At 37.9% G+C, this 18,743-nt stretch overlaps 1 protein-coding gene across 13 annotated transcripts in view; it reads right to left on the reverse strand.

The window, feature by feature from the left end:
- The window catches only part of LOC147223620 (adhesion G protein-coupled receptor L3), a 222,742-nt gene that overhangs the window by 64,640 nt on the left and 139,359 nt on the right, over window positions 1–18,743 (reverse strand). For all 13 annotated transcript variants that reach the window (XM_086165516.1, XM_086165510.1, XM_086165508.1 and 10 more), the window contains 2 exons: window positions 9,570–9,923; window positions 2,910–3,013 (listed from right to left, as the gene is read on the reverse strand). In XM_086165516.1, coding sequence (XP_086021642.1) covers window positions 2,910–3,013; window positions 9,570–9,923 — 458 coding nt within the window. The remainder of the gene's footprint in view (window positions 1–2,909; window positions 3,014–9,569; window positions 9,924–18,743) is intronic.

The raw sequence follows: 18,743 nt of genomic DNA on the forward strand, positions 1-18,743 counted from the left end.
CAGTTTGTTTTGATCTAATTTGTTTATTGGCTTATGAGACGTGGCACAAACCTCTTGGTCTTTCCCCAGGTTTTAATGTCACAATAAATAAAAGTTGCTAACCAATGAGGGGGCAATAAAGTGAGGACCTGGTCTTTAATTTTTTAGCACTACTTTCAAAACAATAAAATAAATTGGCCTAATCCAACAATCCTTGTGCACTAGCAATTAATTGCTTTTTAGTAATTTACAAAATGATGAATGTCAGTGCAGTATGACTATACCATTACAATAGGACTATTGTGTAAAAGTCATTGGTCTTGTTTCCAAGTTTGTGAGCAGACAATGTAGTCCTGAATTATGGGATGTACTACACAGTCCGATGCTGTTCAGAGGTTAAATTACATTTGTATTATTTTCTTCTTTTTTTAATCATCTTACATTAGTTGACAAAAACACAATGAGAGCAACTAAGCTCAATCCTGAATTACTCTGGTATTACCTTTGTTTGCTGCCTGAGAGTTTTAAGACTGAGCCAACGATAGTGCTTAAATTGGTCTTCACAAAGTTGTATGCCAGGGGGGATGTGTATTTAAGAGATTTTTCTTGTGTTTTTTCCCAGCTTGTTCTTGTTTAAAATGAAAACAGCTGAGGATGCAGCTTTCCTTTTATGTTTATCTTCATATCTGATGTAACTTCACTTTCTTTTTTCATTCTTATATTCTTTTTTTATTCTCCATTCTATAACACTATAGAATGTTTCTACCTCAATTAGTTTCCCAAACCACCCAGTAATTAAGCAGTGCTATGTTGAAAACAATAGACCTGAATATAAATTAACTATTTCCATGTTTACGACTAGCATTAGAATGTGTCTCAGATGACGTAATTATAAGTGGACAACTGTAAGTCAGTACACATCAGGCATTAACATGCATCTTGCTGTGAGTCTCAAATGGCCACTTGTGATTTGATCTCTTCCTCCTTCTATTAGCAGATGGAAGTTAATTATTCTGCTCGCTCCACTCATCTGCATCTCTTTCCATCATTCTTGCATTGCCCTTGTAATTGGAACAGAACGGATAAGTTTGTTTCGACTAAATCTCATGGAAAATGGTGATTACACATCTGGTTTTACTTGAAGCCCTACCACGGTTGTCACTGTCCTATCCCCAGTTATCTGAGCCTGCCATCACAGAACCTTGATATTATTTAATCTTTATTTTGGCAACACACAGCATTTACTTTTGCTTCTGTGATAGAAAAAGCCCCAAAAATACCTCAGCAATTGTTATGAACGATCCCATCACAATGTGCCCTGCATTTGGTGGCTTTTCTTAAGATGTAATCATCCAAGCCACATTTTACAACTATGTGCACAATGGTCTAAGTGTCCAATGTGTATTCCTGATGAAAGACAGGTTGGACTTCATAGGAGGATTTTAAAATTTATAGCAACAAGCAAAATGTAGGAGTTAAATTGAATATAAAACTAATACAAACAAACAGCCAGACTACACTTGTAGTACTTTGTTGTAAATTTAACAAGAGGTATTGTTCATTAGCGGTGATGTAACAGTTATTCCTCAACATGGGAAGGATTAATAGCCTCAGTTGGAAGCTCAGCAACAACTTTTAAAGTCTGATTTTCCAAACACTTTTCACACAAAAAGCACTGCTCTGCCCATAAATGTACCTGATAATTTCTCTCCTGTCAATTTTTTTTCGCCAGCAGTCCTTCACTAGCCATATCGCCAAACTGCCGTTTGTTTAATGGACCGAGATTTGTGCCACTGAGTCGATCATAAGTGTAATGACACGCATGCCTCGGGGTCCGATGAGTTTAAGGGGAGAACAGTTTCAACATAGTCTGCAATTCATAACCTGGAACCCCAGTCCTCACTTGCAATAACCTTCACCTTTTTTAAATTTGATTCTATTACAGACTTAAACACTAAAGCTTTTACACAAGGCTTTGCATAATAACTTGCCTGCAGTGGCAGACATTCAAATAGTTTGTGCTTGAGAAGTATGAAATAAAAGTACTTGCTGCATCATGCTAGAGGATAGAAAGTGGTGTGGATTAGCTGTTACCAAAAGCAGTCTTTTATAGCATTGTGCTATGGTATTGGTTTTCACCTCCTTAACCACCCACATCGGAACACGTGAGCACACACACACAAAAAGAGACAACAGGGCAGACAGACTGACTGGCATGCAAACATGTGCACTTACACTGATGCACACAGGTACAACACATTGAAACTGTGGCTTGCTGGTAATCAATGACATTAACTGACCATTAAGAAGAGACAAAGAGCAATAGAGAAAGCCCACACAATCGAAACTACAACAAATATTCAAACGCCAACTGTGTTTCTTACTCAAGGAAATGTGACTTACTCTGTACTTAAAGGGCACTATGGTGTAAAACCATGGTGCATTATGAATGGCAAAGATTCAAGATATTTATTGTCATGAACGTTATAAGAATGTGGTGATTCATACGATGGAATGAAATTCCTACTTTGTACGTTCCCTTCACACAAAGTGGATACCAATAAGAATAACTGATGATAACACGAATCAAAACAACAACAAATAAAAGTATGGGAGAGAATTTGCATCATCATACTAAAACCAGTACAGGCAGTGTGTAGATTATCACACAGTTATAATTTAAGTAAGTAATAAATAGAAAACTAAGAAGCAAATAGTAACTTTTTCAAAGGAGGGGAGTAATCCACAAACACGAAAAAGACATACTAAAACTGTCTGTCCTCAGGCTCTATTAATATTTTGTTTTTTTGACTCCTAAAATTTGTTAAATGAAGTGTATGACAGTTTCTGATGGTAGTAACTACAATGCAGTTTACAAATAAAATAGGCGTAAAATACATTCTCAACTATTACATCATGCAGACTGATACCTTCTGACTGATGAGGTTGACCCAGGGGGAAGTACAGTTGGTAAAGTCAGGTCCTTGGGGATCCCAATAGCCCTCAGGACCAACACACATATAAGAAGCCATGCCTAAAGAGAAAGAAAAGACAGACTTTGTGAGAACCTTGAAATTTATCAGATCAAAGAGCAAAATCTGGAAAGCAAGACAGGAACATGTGTTTTTACACGGCTGTCGGCATTAGATTTGAGGTGCCTGTGCTGGTAGAAGTAAATGTGACCTCCATTTTTACCCAATCTTACCTCTTCCCATTATATTGTCAAACAGAACAGGGTACTTTCAGACCTATTTCTTTTGAATTTCCTTTCTTTTTTTAACTTGCAAAAAAATTAGACAAAGTATAATTATTATATGATTCGAATAATGGATGTGGCGAAATGTAATTGGATGGCTTTATCTTATATTGTCTGAAATGAAGTTGCTTCTCTTGAGGCTGGCCAAGCTCACCAGGCACCATCTGATGCTCAGTCATATCAGACAGTGACTTCATGTGTGTAACAATTTAACTCCTGAAAGAAGAAGTTACAGTAGAAAAAGGGGCCAGTTATAACCAAATTCATGAAAATGCAAAGTGTTTTTATTGGAAAACTGTCTTCAGGCAGACGTTTGGTTTGGTGAGTGTCTTACAAGATGCCAACAAGCTTTCTTAACAGTTCAACAAATATGGATTATCATAAACCTGTTCAAAGGTGGCTGACATAGATGGTCCATTTGACGCTGCTTGTCAGACACTCATTGCAAAAATTCAAATGGAAGCAGAGCTTTTATAAGTGGCATTGATAGAGCTGCTGTGGTGATCAAACAGTGAATAGGGTAGATAGCACCCTGAACAACTTTATATCAAACAATCTATTTAGCTATTCTTTACTGCTCTAGCAGTACTGCTCAGTCTTAACAACTCCAATGCCAATGCCACCAATGTATCAATGTCATCAATGCTTTCATCAAGTCATCCCCATGAAATTTGACTGGTTATGCACCTAAATTCTGACATTTGTGCGACAATGTACCTGGTGTCTGGCTAGGCAAATTAGGGTCTCAAAAGCAAAACAGAGAAATACATTTTAGGCAAAAATTGAAATCTGTTTATCCAAATAAGTTAGATAACAAATTACAAACTCATCAATGACCATCATTTGAATCTCAGTAAAGTATATGCCCAGTGTATAGCAGATTTAATCTGTGTGCCTACTAATTCCTAATAATTATTTTCTGAGACTTTCCAGGACACCCTTAAACCATCTGGACAGGGACTGAAGCCAAATACCAACATGAGAAGGGATTCCTGTTTTTTAAGGGCCACAACTATTTACTATTTATCACTCTGCATATTACAGATTATTACATCTGATCTTAATTGATTAAAACAACTTGCCTTGAAAATTGCAAAATGTTAACATTCACTGTATGTAACACAATTATAATCCGGTTTAAAAATACATCAATCTCAAGTATCATCTGTATAAAGTCAAAATAAACTGGAATATTTGCTAATTTTTCAATGTCTAAAATTTATAGACATATATCATATACTGTACACACATACACACACTCTCAATTGCTGCTTTCTAAACTCAATCTAAGCCACCAACTACATATGAGGCTTCAACACCTATGGACTTAAAATAAACTGCATCCATAGTACATTTTCAGCTATGACATTAAACTGCCCTTGCTTGTACTTAGAAGGAGGGGCTGTCGGGAGGTTGAGACTGCCAGCATTAACAGATATAAATTTTGATTGACATATAATTTCCTTCTCAGTCCACCTTGGACAGCCTTATGTTTGATTGGTTTATAAGATAAGGGACTCTGCATTTCCTTCTATATTGAGAAGCAGAAGAGGGAGCATGAAAGAGAGATGGAGAAAGAAACTCAGAGGTGTAGTGGGAAACAGAGTGACAGTCAGCGAAGTGAGGTAGATGGAAGGGAAAGCTCGAGGAACTTTCAAAGAGTGGCAGAGGAAACTCACACAGTCATGTTCTGCTTGGCAGTGTCGTCTGAAGAGCAATGGCTTTGAAGAGTGCGCCGAGAGGAGGTGGGGTATGTGTTCCTCTTATCTTGCCATATGACGGCTGTTAGTGAGGTCTCAACGGGTGCTGGTGTTGCCCATTAATGAGGCCCATATGTGTCTGTGTGTCTGTGTGCTAGTTGATGAAATGAACAGATTTATAGGGGCACTGAGCCAGATTTTTGGGGTTATGTCACTCCCCAATTAATGGTGACTTGCTCGATCAACAGTTGATGAGAAAAGAAGTAGAAGAAAATGTATAAATGGCAACATGTCTGTGGAGGTTCTCAGTCATCCAGGTCATGGTGAATTCTTGTCAAAATCTTCTTGCCTTTGCACCTGGACTTGAATTTCTTCACTTGAATACGTTTCACCCCTCATCCGAGATTCTTCTTCAGTTCTAATGACCTATGGGGAGGTTCAGAATATAACTGCCAGTATTTTGGGTGGGTCTAGATCATGGTGGCGTGTTATCTAAGTGGAAGAGTCGATCTGCATATACTAGATGGAAGGGGGTTGTTATGCTTATGGGGGTGTTGTTTGTTGGAACAAAAGAGCAATTTAGTGGGATTAAATCAATTGGAATTTAAATAGGTAAAGCTAATCAAAAGAGAGAAACCTGTTGGATCACTTGAACTGAGGCTCATGTGGACATTGCCAGGGGCTGGTTCTGGTGGTGGGCACAAACTCTGGGTAATCAGAACTCAACACCACCGGGCCAAGAACGTCCCATCAACCGCAGAAGGAACCAACAGTGAGATACAACACGTTAGGAAAGCCTTGACATCCTGTGAATACCCCAATTGGGCCTTCGCCAAATCAGAAGCCACCAGGCGCAGGATCGTAAAACAGGAGGAAGACAACAATAAATGAAAGAACATCCTCACACCATATGTTGCTGGTGCTTCGAAGAAACTCCGAAGGGTGTTCAACAAACACCACAAAACCCTGGGGCAAATATTAGTCCACCCCAAGAAAAAAACACCCAGACACAAGATAGAGAATGTGGTGTATGCTGTCACTTGCACTGCGGATTGTGATGACGTCTACATTGGAGACCAAACAACCTCTGCACAAACATATGGCTCAATACAGGAGAGCCACCACTTCAGGACAGGACTCCGTAGTCCACCTTTACCTGCAGGACAAGGGCTTCGTTTGAAGACAGTATTCTGGCCAGAGAAGACAGATGGTTCAAGAAAGGAGTCAAAGAAGCCATCTTTGTCAAAACATAAAAAAACATCTCTGAGTACGGACAGGACTCCGTAGTCCTGATAACATCAACGTACACCGTACTGGGATCAAAAACAAGATGGGTTTGCACACACGAACCAGGCCCATTTCAACCCTCCAAACAACTAGGAAGGATCCGCCACCATAACCAGCCCCCAGCAATGTCCACATGAGCTTTAGTTCATGTGATCAAACAGGTTTCACTCTTTTGTTTAGCTTAACCTATTTACATTGCAATCCAGGTAATGACACTAAATTGCTATTTTGTTCCAACGAACACCCCTATTAGAATAACATCCTCCCCTTACATCTATAATGTGCAGATCAACTCTTCCATGTACATAACAAGCCACCATAATCTAGACCCGCCCAAAAACCTGGCAGTTATATTGTGAAACTCCCAATGGGTCATTAGACCTGAAGAAGCCTCTCGGATGAGGGGTGAAACGTCTTCAAGTGAAAAAATTCAAGTCCAGTTGCCAAGACAAGAAGATTTTGACAAGAATGTAAAAGGCAGGTTTTGCAATTTGAGCCAAGAAGAATCACATCCCTTTTTTTTTTTGTGTTTGTAATAACATATCATCACTGCTGATTTTCATTATTTTTATATCAATACTGTCTGCCAGAGAGACCCACAGCACTTGGGTCTTGAGGTAACCTTTTGGAAACATTTAAGCTTTATCTCCTTCTAGTTGTTCATCTTATCATATGAAGAATACAGCCAAAACTTCAAACAGATACCAGACTAACTTTTTGCAACTTTTTGTAAAGCAGTCAACATCAGTTTTTAACTTCAGTTTGCTTATTTGTATCACTACGCATGAGTTAAAACAGCAAAGGAAGAAACAAGTCATCTGGAAACCCATATTAGAAAGCATACTCACTGTGAGCCACAAACATCACCATTTATGCACTATGCAAAATTAAGGACTTCCTCTCCCTTCAAAGGGAGTTCTATCCTATCTGTAGCCTTGCATCGGAATGAAAAGGAATGACAAGAAGAATTACAATGAATGCTGCATGGGGACTGTATACACAAACAAAACAAAAGCAACCAACATCATGCAATATACCTCACAATGGATATTATCTTCTAACAAGCGCATATACATCCCTGTAGGTAGGAGAAATACAAACAACATATTTTTCATGAGGTGTTTTTTTTTTTTTTTTTTTTTGCTTCTTTTGTATGATAGCTACTGGAATATTGTCCTTAATATTTTAAAAACATTACAATATACGATAACTATCATTTGATCACACATTAACAGAAAGTGGAAAGACAAAAGAAACATTAAAAAAAAAAAAAAAATCGGGATTTTTTTAGTCATAGAGCAAACAGCATGTACATTATAATATAAGTGTACTGGGTCTGTGTATGGTGCTGCCTTGTGTAGTGTGTTATGTTATTGCTTTCTTACAACTTCTTGTTAGATATTTATGCATGCCCAGTTTGGGTTATAATTGTGACAATCAAATGGTACTTTAGTATCAAACAAAATAGGTATCATCATAAGGCTCCAGATAGTCTAAAAAGTAGTTATAAAACAATATTGATAATTCTAGTGAAACAGCAACAATCTTGCTTCATGGATGGGGATTACAAAATAAACTGTTACTATGTTAATTCTGGAAGGCAAACTAAACAAATATAAGTAACAGATAATAACAATAACTGTGATTAGAATGGACAAAGAAAGAACAATAGTTTAACTACACAAAGCAAATCAACAAGTAACTAGACACCTAAAGGTCTCCACCTTTATATGCCCTAAATACAATATGAAGCCATTAGAAGAACCAAACAAAGCCAGGTCATAGTTTTAGTGAGGTGTGAGCTGACCATTGGAATATGGTATAATGCCATAATAGTAATAGTACCTGTAATAGTGTTGCTAACTTGTCAAAATATTCTTATTGTGGCAACTAGACTAGAATTTCTTCACTCTCTTCACTCTCAGTTGAGAGTTTCCCCCTCATCTGATAGGGCTTCTTCTGAGTTCTGAGTTCAGCTGACTTAAGTCAATGTTACGAATGGTTAACATCCTTCATTTAAAATCATATAAACAACACTCAAACTGCGGACAAGCTGCCCAATTTTCACAGTGTTGATGATTTTGAAGACTTGGAGTGCACACTAACTGACTGGTTATGTTACATTTTTTTATGGCAGCTGAAAGACTGGGATCTTCGATTTTACGACTGTGCCCGATGTGGGAACGCAGCCAACATGATTTGTCGAACAAACTAAATGCTACTGAAAGCATCAAACTTTGTGGTAACGCTCACAAGGGTGACCATATTCACGATTCTCTATCCCTCAGACATTAACAGATGTCTGTGCGGACTGGTGGCAGCTCTGTCAAACTATGAATCTTGAGAAAATTGGCAAAAAATTCTTGTAATGTCTCTTCAGTTTTAGGGATAAAATAGCATTGATATTTTGAATTGTCCAACAAAAATATTCTGAAATGCAAGTTTTCCGTGTGAATTGTTGGCCGCATGAAATGTCAAAAATCGGAATGCAAAAATGTCCTTCTACACCCAGGACTGGTCCCCCATCAATCGTCATAAACAGACAGAAAACCATTCACTCTCTCATTCACAATGGGCAATTTTCCCAAACAACTTGCTGCATGTTTCTATACTGTAGGAAACTGGAGGACCTGGTGGAAACCCACACAGAAAAGTCCCCCGTCAGAATCGAACGAGGATTGGACCACTGTGCTGCCCTCCCATATCAATATTTTGCTTTGAAATATCAGATTAGTTTGTCTTTTTTTCTCAAAAACCTTCCAATTGAAAAAAAAAAAAGTTTCAATATGTATATTTCAATGAATAAAGACAATCCGAGCGTATTAGTGAAGTTGAATTGAAAATCAATCGATATCTCAAACATTTCCCCAAAATATTGACATGAGCCAGGTCACAGAGATCTGTTGCATATTAAACATTATGGCCTGTCCTTTTCAACCAATTAACTCTGAATGATTTATCCACCTCCTCATTGTTCAAAGTGAAAGTCCACCATGTAAGACCCAGCTTGAGGGGTGGGTTTGCATACTAGGTCAAACATCATGGGTGGACCCGCACAAACACAAAATTAATGTGGATATACCGTAACTATGCTTAGGACTGCCTGCTGCAAAATGCATGAATTCCCTTAACTATATCAATTAAATAACTAGAGGGTTGTTAAAACCTTAATAATGCTGTAACTGCTCCTATCATACCTCATCAAAATTAGCAGCCTTGTCCCCAGCATAATGACCCCTTAATTCCATTCAATAACTATCTCCCCCAAAACCTAAGCCACGTTTTCATTAACTTATTCATTACATATATATATTTGTTTTTTCTGCCAAAAAATCCAGGAGGATTACCTATTGTTCCAGGAGGACAGGGCATCTGGGACACCACACCCTGTTTGGTCTTTGGCCAAGAGATGTCCATCATCACCAGAGGATTGCAGTACTCCACCCTGATGTTGGGAAGCTTGGAAGAGGGCGGTGACCGGTCATCTTCTTCTGGAAGCAAAGTCTGAACCCGTGTCTGGACAGGCGTCATCATTGTTGTTGTGGTTCTTGGCCATTGAGGGCTGACTGTGGTTGTTGCGGGCATTTTGGTTGTGGTAGTCCTGACTGTTGTAGATATCACTGTTGCAGTGGTAAGACGAGGGTTGGCCTTTGTTGCGGAGGTTGTGCTGTCCATGTATACTATCACAGAAGAGGATGACTCTGGGGAGAAAGAAAACAGAAGCAAGTGAATAGGATAGATGACTGAGCAGAGATGTCATCCCGTTTTAAGTCCCATATTGTCAGCCTTAGAGGTGAATTGATTTCAGTGCAGTTGAAAGTACCGACAGCCCAGCCACAGAGGGGTTCTATTGTTCCTTCCGGTGTGAGACACTTTTTGATAAGATCAACTGAAACTGGCAGGTTTGACTTGCTTTTGCACACATCGTGTCTACTTTGGGACCCTGACTTGCTGGACAGACACATATATACATGCTTATCAGGTACATCCTACTTGCTGTGTAGTTGAAATGTTGCTGTTGTCGACAGCAAATCTCTGGTGGCAGAGTTAGTTGCCAGGTGCTGGTAGTTATAGCAACATGGTATTCTGGATCAGCCAAGACCAAGGGAAATACCTGCCCCCTGGATATAAGTCCTCATTACGGTTATACTCTAGGAGGTGCTTAATAATGGTTCTGTTTAACAGAGGTACTGAGAACAAGAGTCTTGATAACATCAACAAATACACCATGATGGGCCAGTTGACTCAGTGAAATGTCTCTCCACTGCACACACCTCCTTGAATCCCTGTCATCAATCATCCCATCTATTCTGTCAGTGATTTGAAACTAGTGGCACCAAAATTAAATAAGCAAGGGTGTTTTTATCATAGTGCAGACTTCTTTGACAAAAGATAATTAAGTTGTTGCTCATAATGACTGACAACTGATTGCAACTAATGCAGGGATACAATCAGATGTGACGAATGGACGCAATCTTTATATGAAAAGACTGAAAAATAAAATTTAATGAGGGTCAAGTTGGGGTTGTCAGTTGTAATGGAAACCATAGATTCAAAAAACTTAGATAAGATACATTACTCTTGAAATTAAATTTGCAATTGGACATTTTCTTAGTATGCTAAATTTGACGGCAGGAATTTAAAACTACATGAATTAGAACCACTGTTTTGGAATCACATAGATCTACAAAACAGACCGCTATTAGAGTCAATTCATCCAGCACTTGGCAGCATTCAGTGACAGCCAAGGTTGATTAAATAGGTTTTTGCTGCAGGAAGAGTTTCAAGCTGATTGAGTATTTGTTTTCGCTTCCCAACCAAACTTGTTGTGTTTCTAGGTTTGCAGGTATCTTATACACTCGTTTGGAGGTACTCAACCTGTGAAGTGGAACTAAAATAACAAGCTCATTGAACTGTAACATGATCCTCTGACACAAAAGGCCTATTATACTTTCAAATACCTTGCAATACAGGAAGTAAAACTTTTAAGTTTTACTAACACATTACGCATACAGTGGGAAAAATACATGTTTTGCTCTTACATGTGCTATTGGATGCTCACAAACAGCCAGGCAAAGTGACATAAACCAACCAAAATTAAATTATAGTACCATCCATTAAGAAAACATTCAAAAATTATATGAAAGACTCTGATAGCTATTACATATTTCCACCACCCACCAAGACATCGCCATTTACCTCCCATAACCTCTAAAAGCCACTGCCATCAGTCTATGCCGCAACAACCCAGTGGATCTTTCAGTGGAAATAATCATGAAAATACAAGGAAGGAATTTTTCTCAAGGTCCTTGGTCTATTAATTTGATTATTTTTTGAAAAATTTTGTTCATGGATTTCTAATTGACAAGAAATGAAGATAACCTCAAATATGTCACATTTGGTCTTTGCTAAATCAAGTGCCATCAATTACAATATTATTGACATTAGGTGTTCAAACCACATAGCAAAGGAGACCCAGACAGTGGCTCATGGAAATGTGGTATTGGAGGTTTATCGCTCATGGTGGGGTCAGTAAAGGTCACAGTGCAAAGGCCCAGATAAGCCAGTGGCTAGATTGTGTGCCTGTGGACCCATTAAGGGTGAGGGAATTACTGTGTTGGTGAGCTGCCGATACGGAATAGATTTTAACTGTCGCAGATTTTTTTGCTGAGTGCCAATATGGTTTTGCAAAATGCAGACTTAAGAGAGATTTTTTTTTTGAAAATATGTATGACATCATTTTCAAATAAAAATAGCCTGTCAAAAAATAAATAACACTTTCATGCAGCATGACAGGATTTTGCTGAGCATTAGAAGTCATGGCGCAATCAGTGGTTGAATGCAGGTGAATATGTACCATTCTGCAATTTGAACTGGAAAAATGATGTTGAAAACAGGGTTGAGACAAAGAGGAAATATGTTCTAATATGACATTTATGACATTCTCCATACTCATGATTGCTTTAATCACTGTGACAGTTGACCTGGCACCCTCGCAGACAGTTGTTTGTGAAAAAGCAGTTTCGGAAGCCTTGAAAAAGAGTAAAATAGCTTGTGTTTATTTGAGCTGATATTTCTAATTAAGCTTCTGGTACCTGAAAGTGGCATTTCAAACTAACAATTTCCAGTTTGTATTGGCAGTGGGACTTGCTAGTTCAATTGAAATCATCCAGGGCTGGGATTCTACCTGGGAGGACAAATTCTCCTTGGTACCAAATAGAAATAAAAAAAACAGATAATGAAAACTCCTGAGTCTTTTTTTCTTCCCACAAACTCATTTGATTTTATATTATAAGAAGTGAAAAAAACAAGCGCTGTCCCTCTCTTTTGAGGACACTGAGATCAAGGTAGTTTTTTAAACAATAAAGTTATCACATCATCTTTTTTAACGTTGAAGGTAAAATGAAAGTGCGGGGAAACAGGGCTTAAGGAAATCACCCTCATAGCATGAGGTTAATTCAAAGTCACCAGGAACCGTGTCTAGAATGTAATTCCGTACTTCGAGATGATCCCGTGGAGTGTGCTGTTAAATAATTTTTCAGACTGTTCTGTCGATACGCAGCATGTTAAATATGCCTGTGAAGACACACACAAGAGATGGAGAGCAGGACTTGAAAAGCCCAAAGTGTCCTTGAGCAAACTTGTATATCTTTTCCATGAGATGAGAACAAAAAAGGAAAAGTGGCAGCAGACAGCAGTCACGTCTGCAGTCACTATTGCCTTGGAGACAACACAAGGACATTTTGTTTTGCTTTGCCAGCTTTCCAATTTTGTCCAAAGGGAAACAAAGAAAGGACAAGAAAAATAAAACAAAGAAAGGAAAAAAAAAGCTGAAAAAAATAAATTAAACACAACAAATGGAGAAAACAATGGGAAGGGGGAAAATAGAAAACTAAGTAACAACAAGTTGAACAAGAACAAGAGAGCAGTTAAGTAGGCCTATTCATGGCTGTCCTGGATGCGGCACTTAAACCATATTCAGATCTTCAATATAAATTGGAACTATTAAAAATGAAATAATCTGCCGTCTGCAATAACACAAATCACTCCTGAATTGGCAAAAGATCAGTACCTATCTTTTCCAGTTTCAAATAAAAATAAAGTGGCTCTATGAACTGAAATCAGAGAACGTTCCAGAAAAAGACAACAAAACAACAACATAAAAACAGCAAGGAAATAAAATCCTTTAAATATTGAGTATTTCTTAGTTATTAGATTTACCATGCATTCTTTTCCCCTTGAGCTAGCTTGCTTACTTACTTTTTCTTCAACTTATATCAACTGAGAAACCAACTCTCAACATGTATGCATTTATACACACAAACACACACACACACACACACACACACACACACCCTCTACCACACACAGAGCGTTTTGTGATTTATTTCAAAGGTTTCATTTCTGACTAATTAGACTCTTTCTCTCCTGTATCCCAGGGCTTTTGGCTTTCACAATTAGATAAGCCCACTCTTCTTTGCTCCAAGGAGAAAAAGCACTATGCTATTATGAAATGAATCTGGTTTATATGACTTGCCATTTCCAAACAAGGAGTGGGCTCATCTGCAGTAAGAAACTTCTACAGACTCCAGATCAAAAGAGGTGGAAAGGGCTTTTGGGGGTAAAAATGAAATGATAAAGTCACTCTTCCTGCCTTGTGCTGAACCCAATTACCTCCTAATTTTAGTATTTCAACCTTTATGCTTAGTTAAATCTTCAGTAGGCACTTCCACCAACTGCAGAGAATATTGGGCGGGCAATGTGCAATGTCATCCATTAACTCTCCACTAGCCTGTTTAAAGTCTGCAAAACGGGGTTTCTGATTGCGGAGATATGTATTTTTAGACTCAAGTGTACCTGCAGCCTAATGTCATGATCTAAGGCTATTAGAGGGATTCTTGGAAATAAATTACAACCATATACTTGTCTCATTTAGCTATTTGATCGGAGAAAGCTGCTTTTGCTTTATTGCTCATGTTACTTCTCACTAGATTATCTCTGATGTAAGATTTAATGTTTAGTTACTCTGAGATCAAATAGCAACTGCATTAGCCAGGAAATTTTGGAGCAATCTTTGGAATATGAGGAATATCAGAGAGTGAAGTATCTGCTTTGTCTCAATGACTATTACTATAGAGTAAGTGGAAGGTGCCAAAAGTGACACCAGAAAAACTCAAACAGAAGTGTATTCAAAAACATTTACAGTTACTCACGGTAATCCACAGACTTTATTTTCAGCGGTTTGAAGATGCTTCATTACTTCCTCATTGCAAAGTTTTTTGTTATAAAACTGCTGACCATAATGTCTATGGATTAAATGTAAGAACATGGATGTGATTTCTGGGAGGATATTCTGATTGAATGAATAACTAAATGAATAAATAAATTAATTAAAAAACAATAAGGCATCAGTTTCTTCATTGGATTTATATAGAAGTAAGCTTTCCCCTAAAAGCTGAGGCAGCGAAAAAACAATTTAATGAAAATCAAAATATGAATAGCACTTTAAGAATTAAGTTCTGCAAGCGAATAAAAAAGATCTATGAAAAGACAATTGATAGTTGAAATCACAATGAAATCATGAAATCACGAAAAAAGATTTACAATAATTTGGTTGTGTACCATGTCTTTTTCATATCTGAAATCTAGAAAGGTGTACGTATATCTAATGTTTTTTTAAGAAACAAAGACATCTTAAGAAAATCATTTTAATGACTTGACAGAAGACAAAAAAAACTATTTCATGACACTAAATAATAAACTTGGACAAGCTACACAATTTGTGTAATTTGAATTTGTTGTACACCTAAATGGAAGCCCTTAATATTTGAGATGGTTTCCTCCAGTACATTAAATCAACAGACACACACACAAATCAAATGAGCCTACAAACATAAGATGATATAAAAAGTTAAAACTGTGTTGTAAGCTAATCAACACGGAATTTAAGATTTGACAATATGTTTTTTGTCTAAACTTTACTAATTTTTTTTGTTTCAGAATGATTTTGTTCTGACCTGAAATCATTGACATCATTCTGATGCCAGTTATTTTCATTCCTTAACATTACACTGTTTATCGTATGATTACATCATAGGTATACGTGACTTCTAATCTAAACACTACATTCAACATAACTCAATGAAGGATTGGAGCATTCACTAATAAAATCAATTCCCTCATGTTTGTATTATGTGATATAACAAGAATATAACAAGAGTACTTGTGTGGTGAGAAAAATGGCTGAAAAATAATACGATGGTCCTTTCATTTAATAGTGCCATTTGTGCTGGAGCGACAAATCCATGTGCAACTGGGACATGTGTAGCCGTAGTGGATGGGTGTATTGAGGGGGGCGGTAAATTATGCAGCCAGACATCCGGTAATGCTTCGATATCATCTGACATGATGAGAACCATAATGGATGGTGGCTATGCATTGTTTGGCAATTAATTTCTCATTCCCATGCTCTGTTCCAGAGACCTGAGAGGGCACGTATGGAGGTCATGGAGCTGGGAGAGGCAAATGTGCCGTTTTGATATATATGCACACATGGACACTGGCCCAGGGACTCGCGCAACGTGACTGAGTTAAGTGACAGAGGAGATGTGAACAAAGCCTGCTAACATCAGCACTAAAATTGAGATCTGTGGAAGGGATTCACAACACAGATGTATGGTAAATCACTGGTGGAAAAAAAAACGATACAATATATTGCATGGCAATATTGTATCCTTACCCAGATACCAGGTAAGAAGGTTTCATTATGTGGTTTATATCCATTGTAAATACCAATTGAGCTACATAGTACTATTCTGAAGGAACATTTTAGGGGAGGTTTTATCATCTTGTTAGTTTGTTTGTTCGCTTCACAATTGCATTTTGCTAAAATAAAGGAAAACAAGAAAGCCAAACCTTGTGAATTATCTGATTTGAGTCTGACATTTTTTCCTTTTTTGTGGGGGAAGTATTGATGAATTACAAACTAAAATCACAAGGTGACGTAATTGAAAACGCCTGCAAGAACACCACAAAACAAATGGTGTTTTGTCCTATCTGACTAACAATGATTTAATATTTGCTAAATTCAGAAGACAGTCAAAAAACAAAAATCAATAATATGTAATTCCACATCGTTGGCTACAGAATTAATGTTGTCACATGTTGTGAGGGTTGAGGGTTGTGTTTTATAAACTCGCAATTCACACATACCCATATTTAGCAAAATCTTTCTCGAAGCTAAACACAGAGATGTTGGATTCAATTTATATTTTTGGAGCCAAATCTTGAGTCTCTAGGCAACTGACAAGGCCAACTTTGACAAATTCAACAGATGAAGCAATAGGAGGAAAGAGAACATGAGTAAGGAGGGGTCAGCAGTGGGGGGAAGGGTACGGGACAGCATACTTGCCAAAAAATCTTAAAGGAAGGCATTTCAAAAGCCTTTCAACCATCATGTGCTTGGGCAAAATGGGTAGGTCAAAGCAATTCTGAGATAATCTTGACACCAATGATAAAGAAGGCCCTCCAAATATATCTATTTCATTGCCCTAAGTAAATAATTTTCATGTGTGCAAGCCTGTTATACTTGATGTGGAAATGCATAAGCTGAGGAGACATTTCAGTCCGCATAACTAGGATTTTGACATTCATATGGTTAAAAGTAAAAAAATTGTCCTGTCTAAGATCACTCACTGGAGCTAAAGTAAGAGATTAAAGTGAGAAACAGAAGTCATTATTTTTGTCTCTAAACAGTGTAATTAAGATGTATTGAAGATATAGCATTAACATATCAATCACACGTAGGAGCAAAATGCTAATATTCCTGTGCAATCCATGAGCCTCTAATCACACAATAATTTTGACTAAACATGTGGTTTTACTTTCCATTTGCCATTTCAGTGCACTTCAGGAGAGATGAAGAAGGTGCTCGCTTTAATTGAAGAATGACCTGCCACCCCTCTCACTAAACAGGTGATCTGTGTATGATTTCTGGATCAAGGTGGAGCTGCCAAGTATATGATGGATGAGCAGTAAGGAGAGGGGATGCTGGACAAAATAACTGGATACTTAATGTAGTATCAGACACAGAGAGACAGGAAATATGAGCTTGCCAGTTCCATTTTTGTTCCAATTCCTATTTAGTCATAAAGATATATACAAGTATGCACTAATGCAATAGTAATTATCCTTTTCTGCTATACTTTTGAATTAATACATGAGAGAATGTGACTCGAGCACTAAAAGAAGCTCTGATGCACAAATCTAACCCTGTTTCGTTGAAGAAGAAAAAAATCTAAAGCTGCATTACTAACAGAGCCCCATTGTGTTGGGGCATTAGAGGGTTTGAAGGGGGACTGTGTGTGTGTGTGTGTGTGTGCGTGTGTGTGTGTGCGTGTGTGTGTGCGTGTGTGTGTGTGCGTGTGTGTGTGCATAAGAATGCATCAGGGGGGGGGGGCAAACTATAATCCTAAACCTTTCACTTTTTGCTTGAAGAAAATTGCCCTCTGACCGAAGTGTACCAGGCATGTGATGAGTGTGAAGCCTGAAAATAAGCATGTACCCTACATTCCTAAGCCTTGAGATCAAACAGTGCTTTATGCAGCTTGCATGTAAAACAGCTTTTAGTTTAACTGACTAGGCAAGACAATTCTTAATGCTTTATAATCAAGAATAAAAACAGTCTCTTACATCTGTCAAAATGCAAGTTGAATTATATCAATGACCAAGACAGATATACGGTAAGATACTGCTGCAAAGGCAACAAGACCCAAAGGACAACATGTTTTGGACCCTGGATCCTTCTCAGATTATCTTCACTGACACTGCCAGACCTGCATTTACTGGTTAGACACTCTTAATCAGTTTAGCATGTGTCAGGCATTTCCAAGTAGAGCCAAAGTGGGCATGAGTATCCAAAACATCGGCTGTTTCGGCATGAGGGTCGGGTTGGCATGTCTGTTGAGTCCTTCAGCCCTGCAAGGCAGCATGGCTGGCAATGTGCCCTGGCCAGATGGCAACATGTGGCAAAATTACAGGAATGCAATGCACCAACTGTGTTGCATCAGATGCTCAGAACATGAACCAACAAAAGAATCGCTTCCTCTGCTCTACCTCCAGGCCCCAGAGGCTATCAAGCTGAAAAATTAGATGAAGCAAAACTCCCTACAGAGGCTGAAGTAGCAACTTGTGGCTGTATTCAATCAATGGTATACAACAGATTGGGATCGTGACTATGGTAGTTTGAGTAATGTGTTTTGATTACAGCGAAACAATGAACGTCTGTAGGTTGATAAATCCTGGAGTTTTGGGGCCAGAGCCAATCCTTAAAGGTGATACAAGTAAAAGGTGATATAACTTGACTGCTTTATTTCTTTAAATAGTAAAAATTCTCTATACATAAATTATAATATCAAAATATAGAGATGTCTCTGACTTCACTGAAATTTGAGTAGCTCTTAAATGTTACGTGCTGATTATGCTAAACAGTTGCTTAAGATAAAAAGACAATCTCTAGTTAA

This window comes from Fistularia commersonii, chromosome 19, assembly GCF_037954325.1.
Source record: "Fistularia commersonii isolate RoL2024-O1a breed Wild chromosome 19, RoL_Fcom_v1.0, whole genome shotgun sequence".
Classification (NCBI taxonomy): domain Eukaryota; kingdom Metazoa; phylum Chordata; class Actinopteri; order Syngnathiformes; family Fistulariidae; genus Fistularia; species Fistularia commersonii.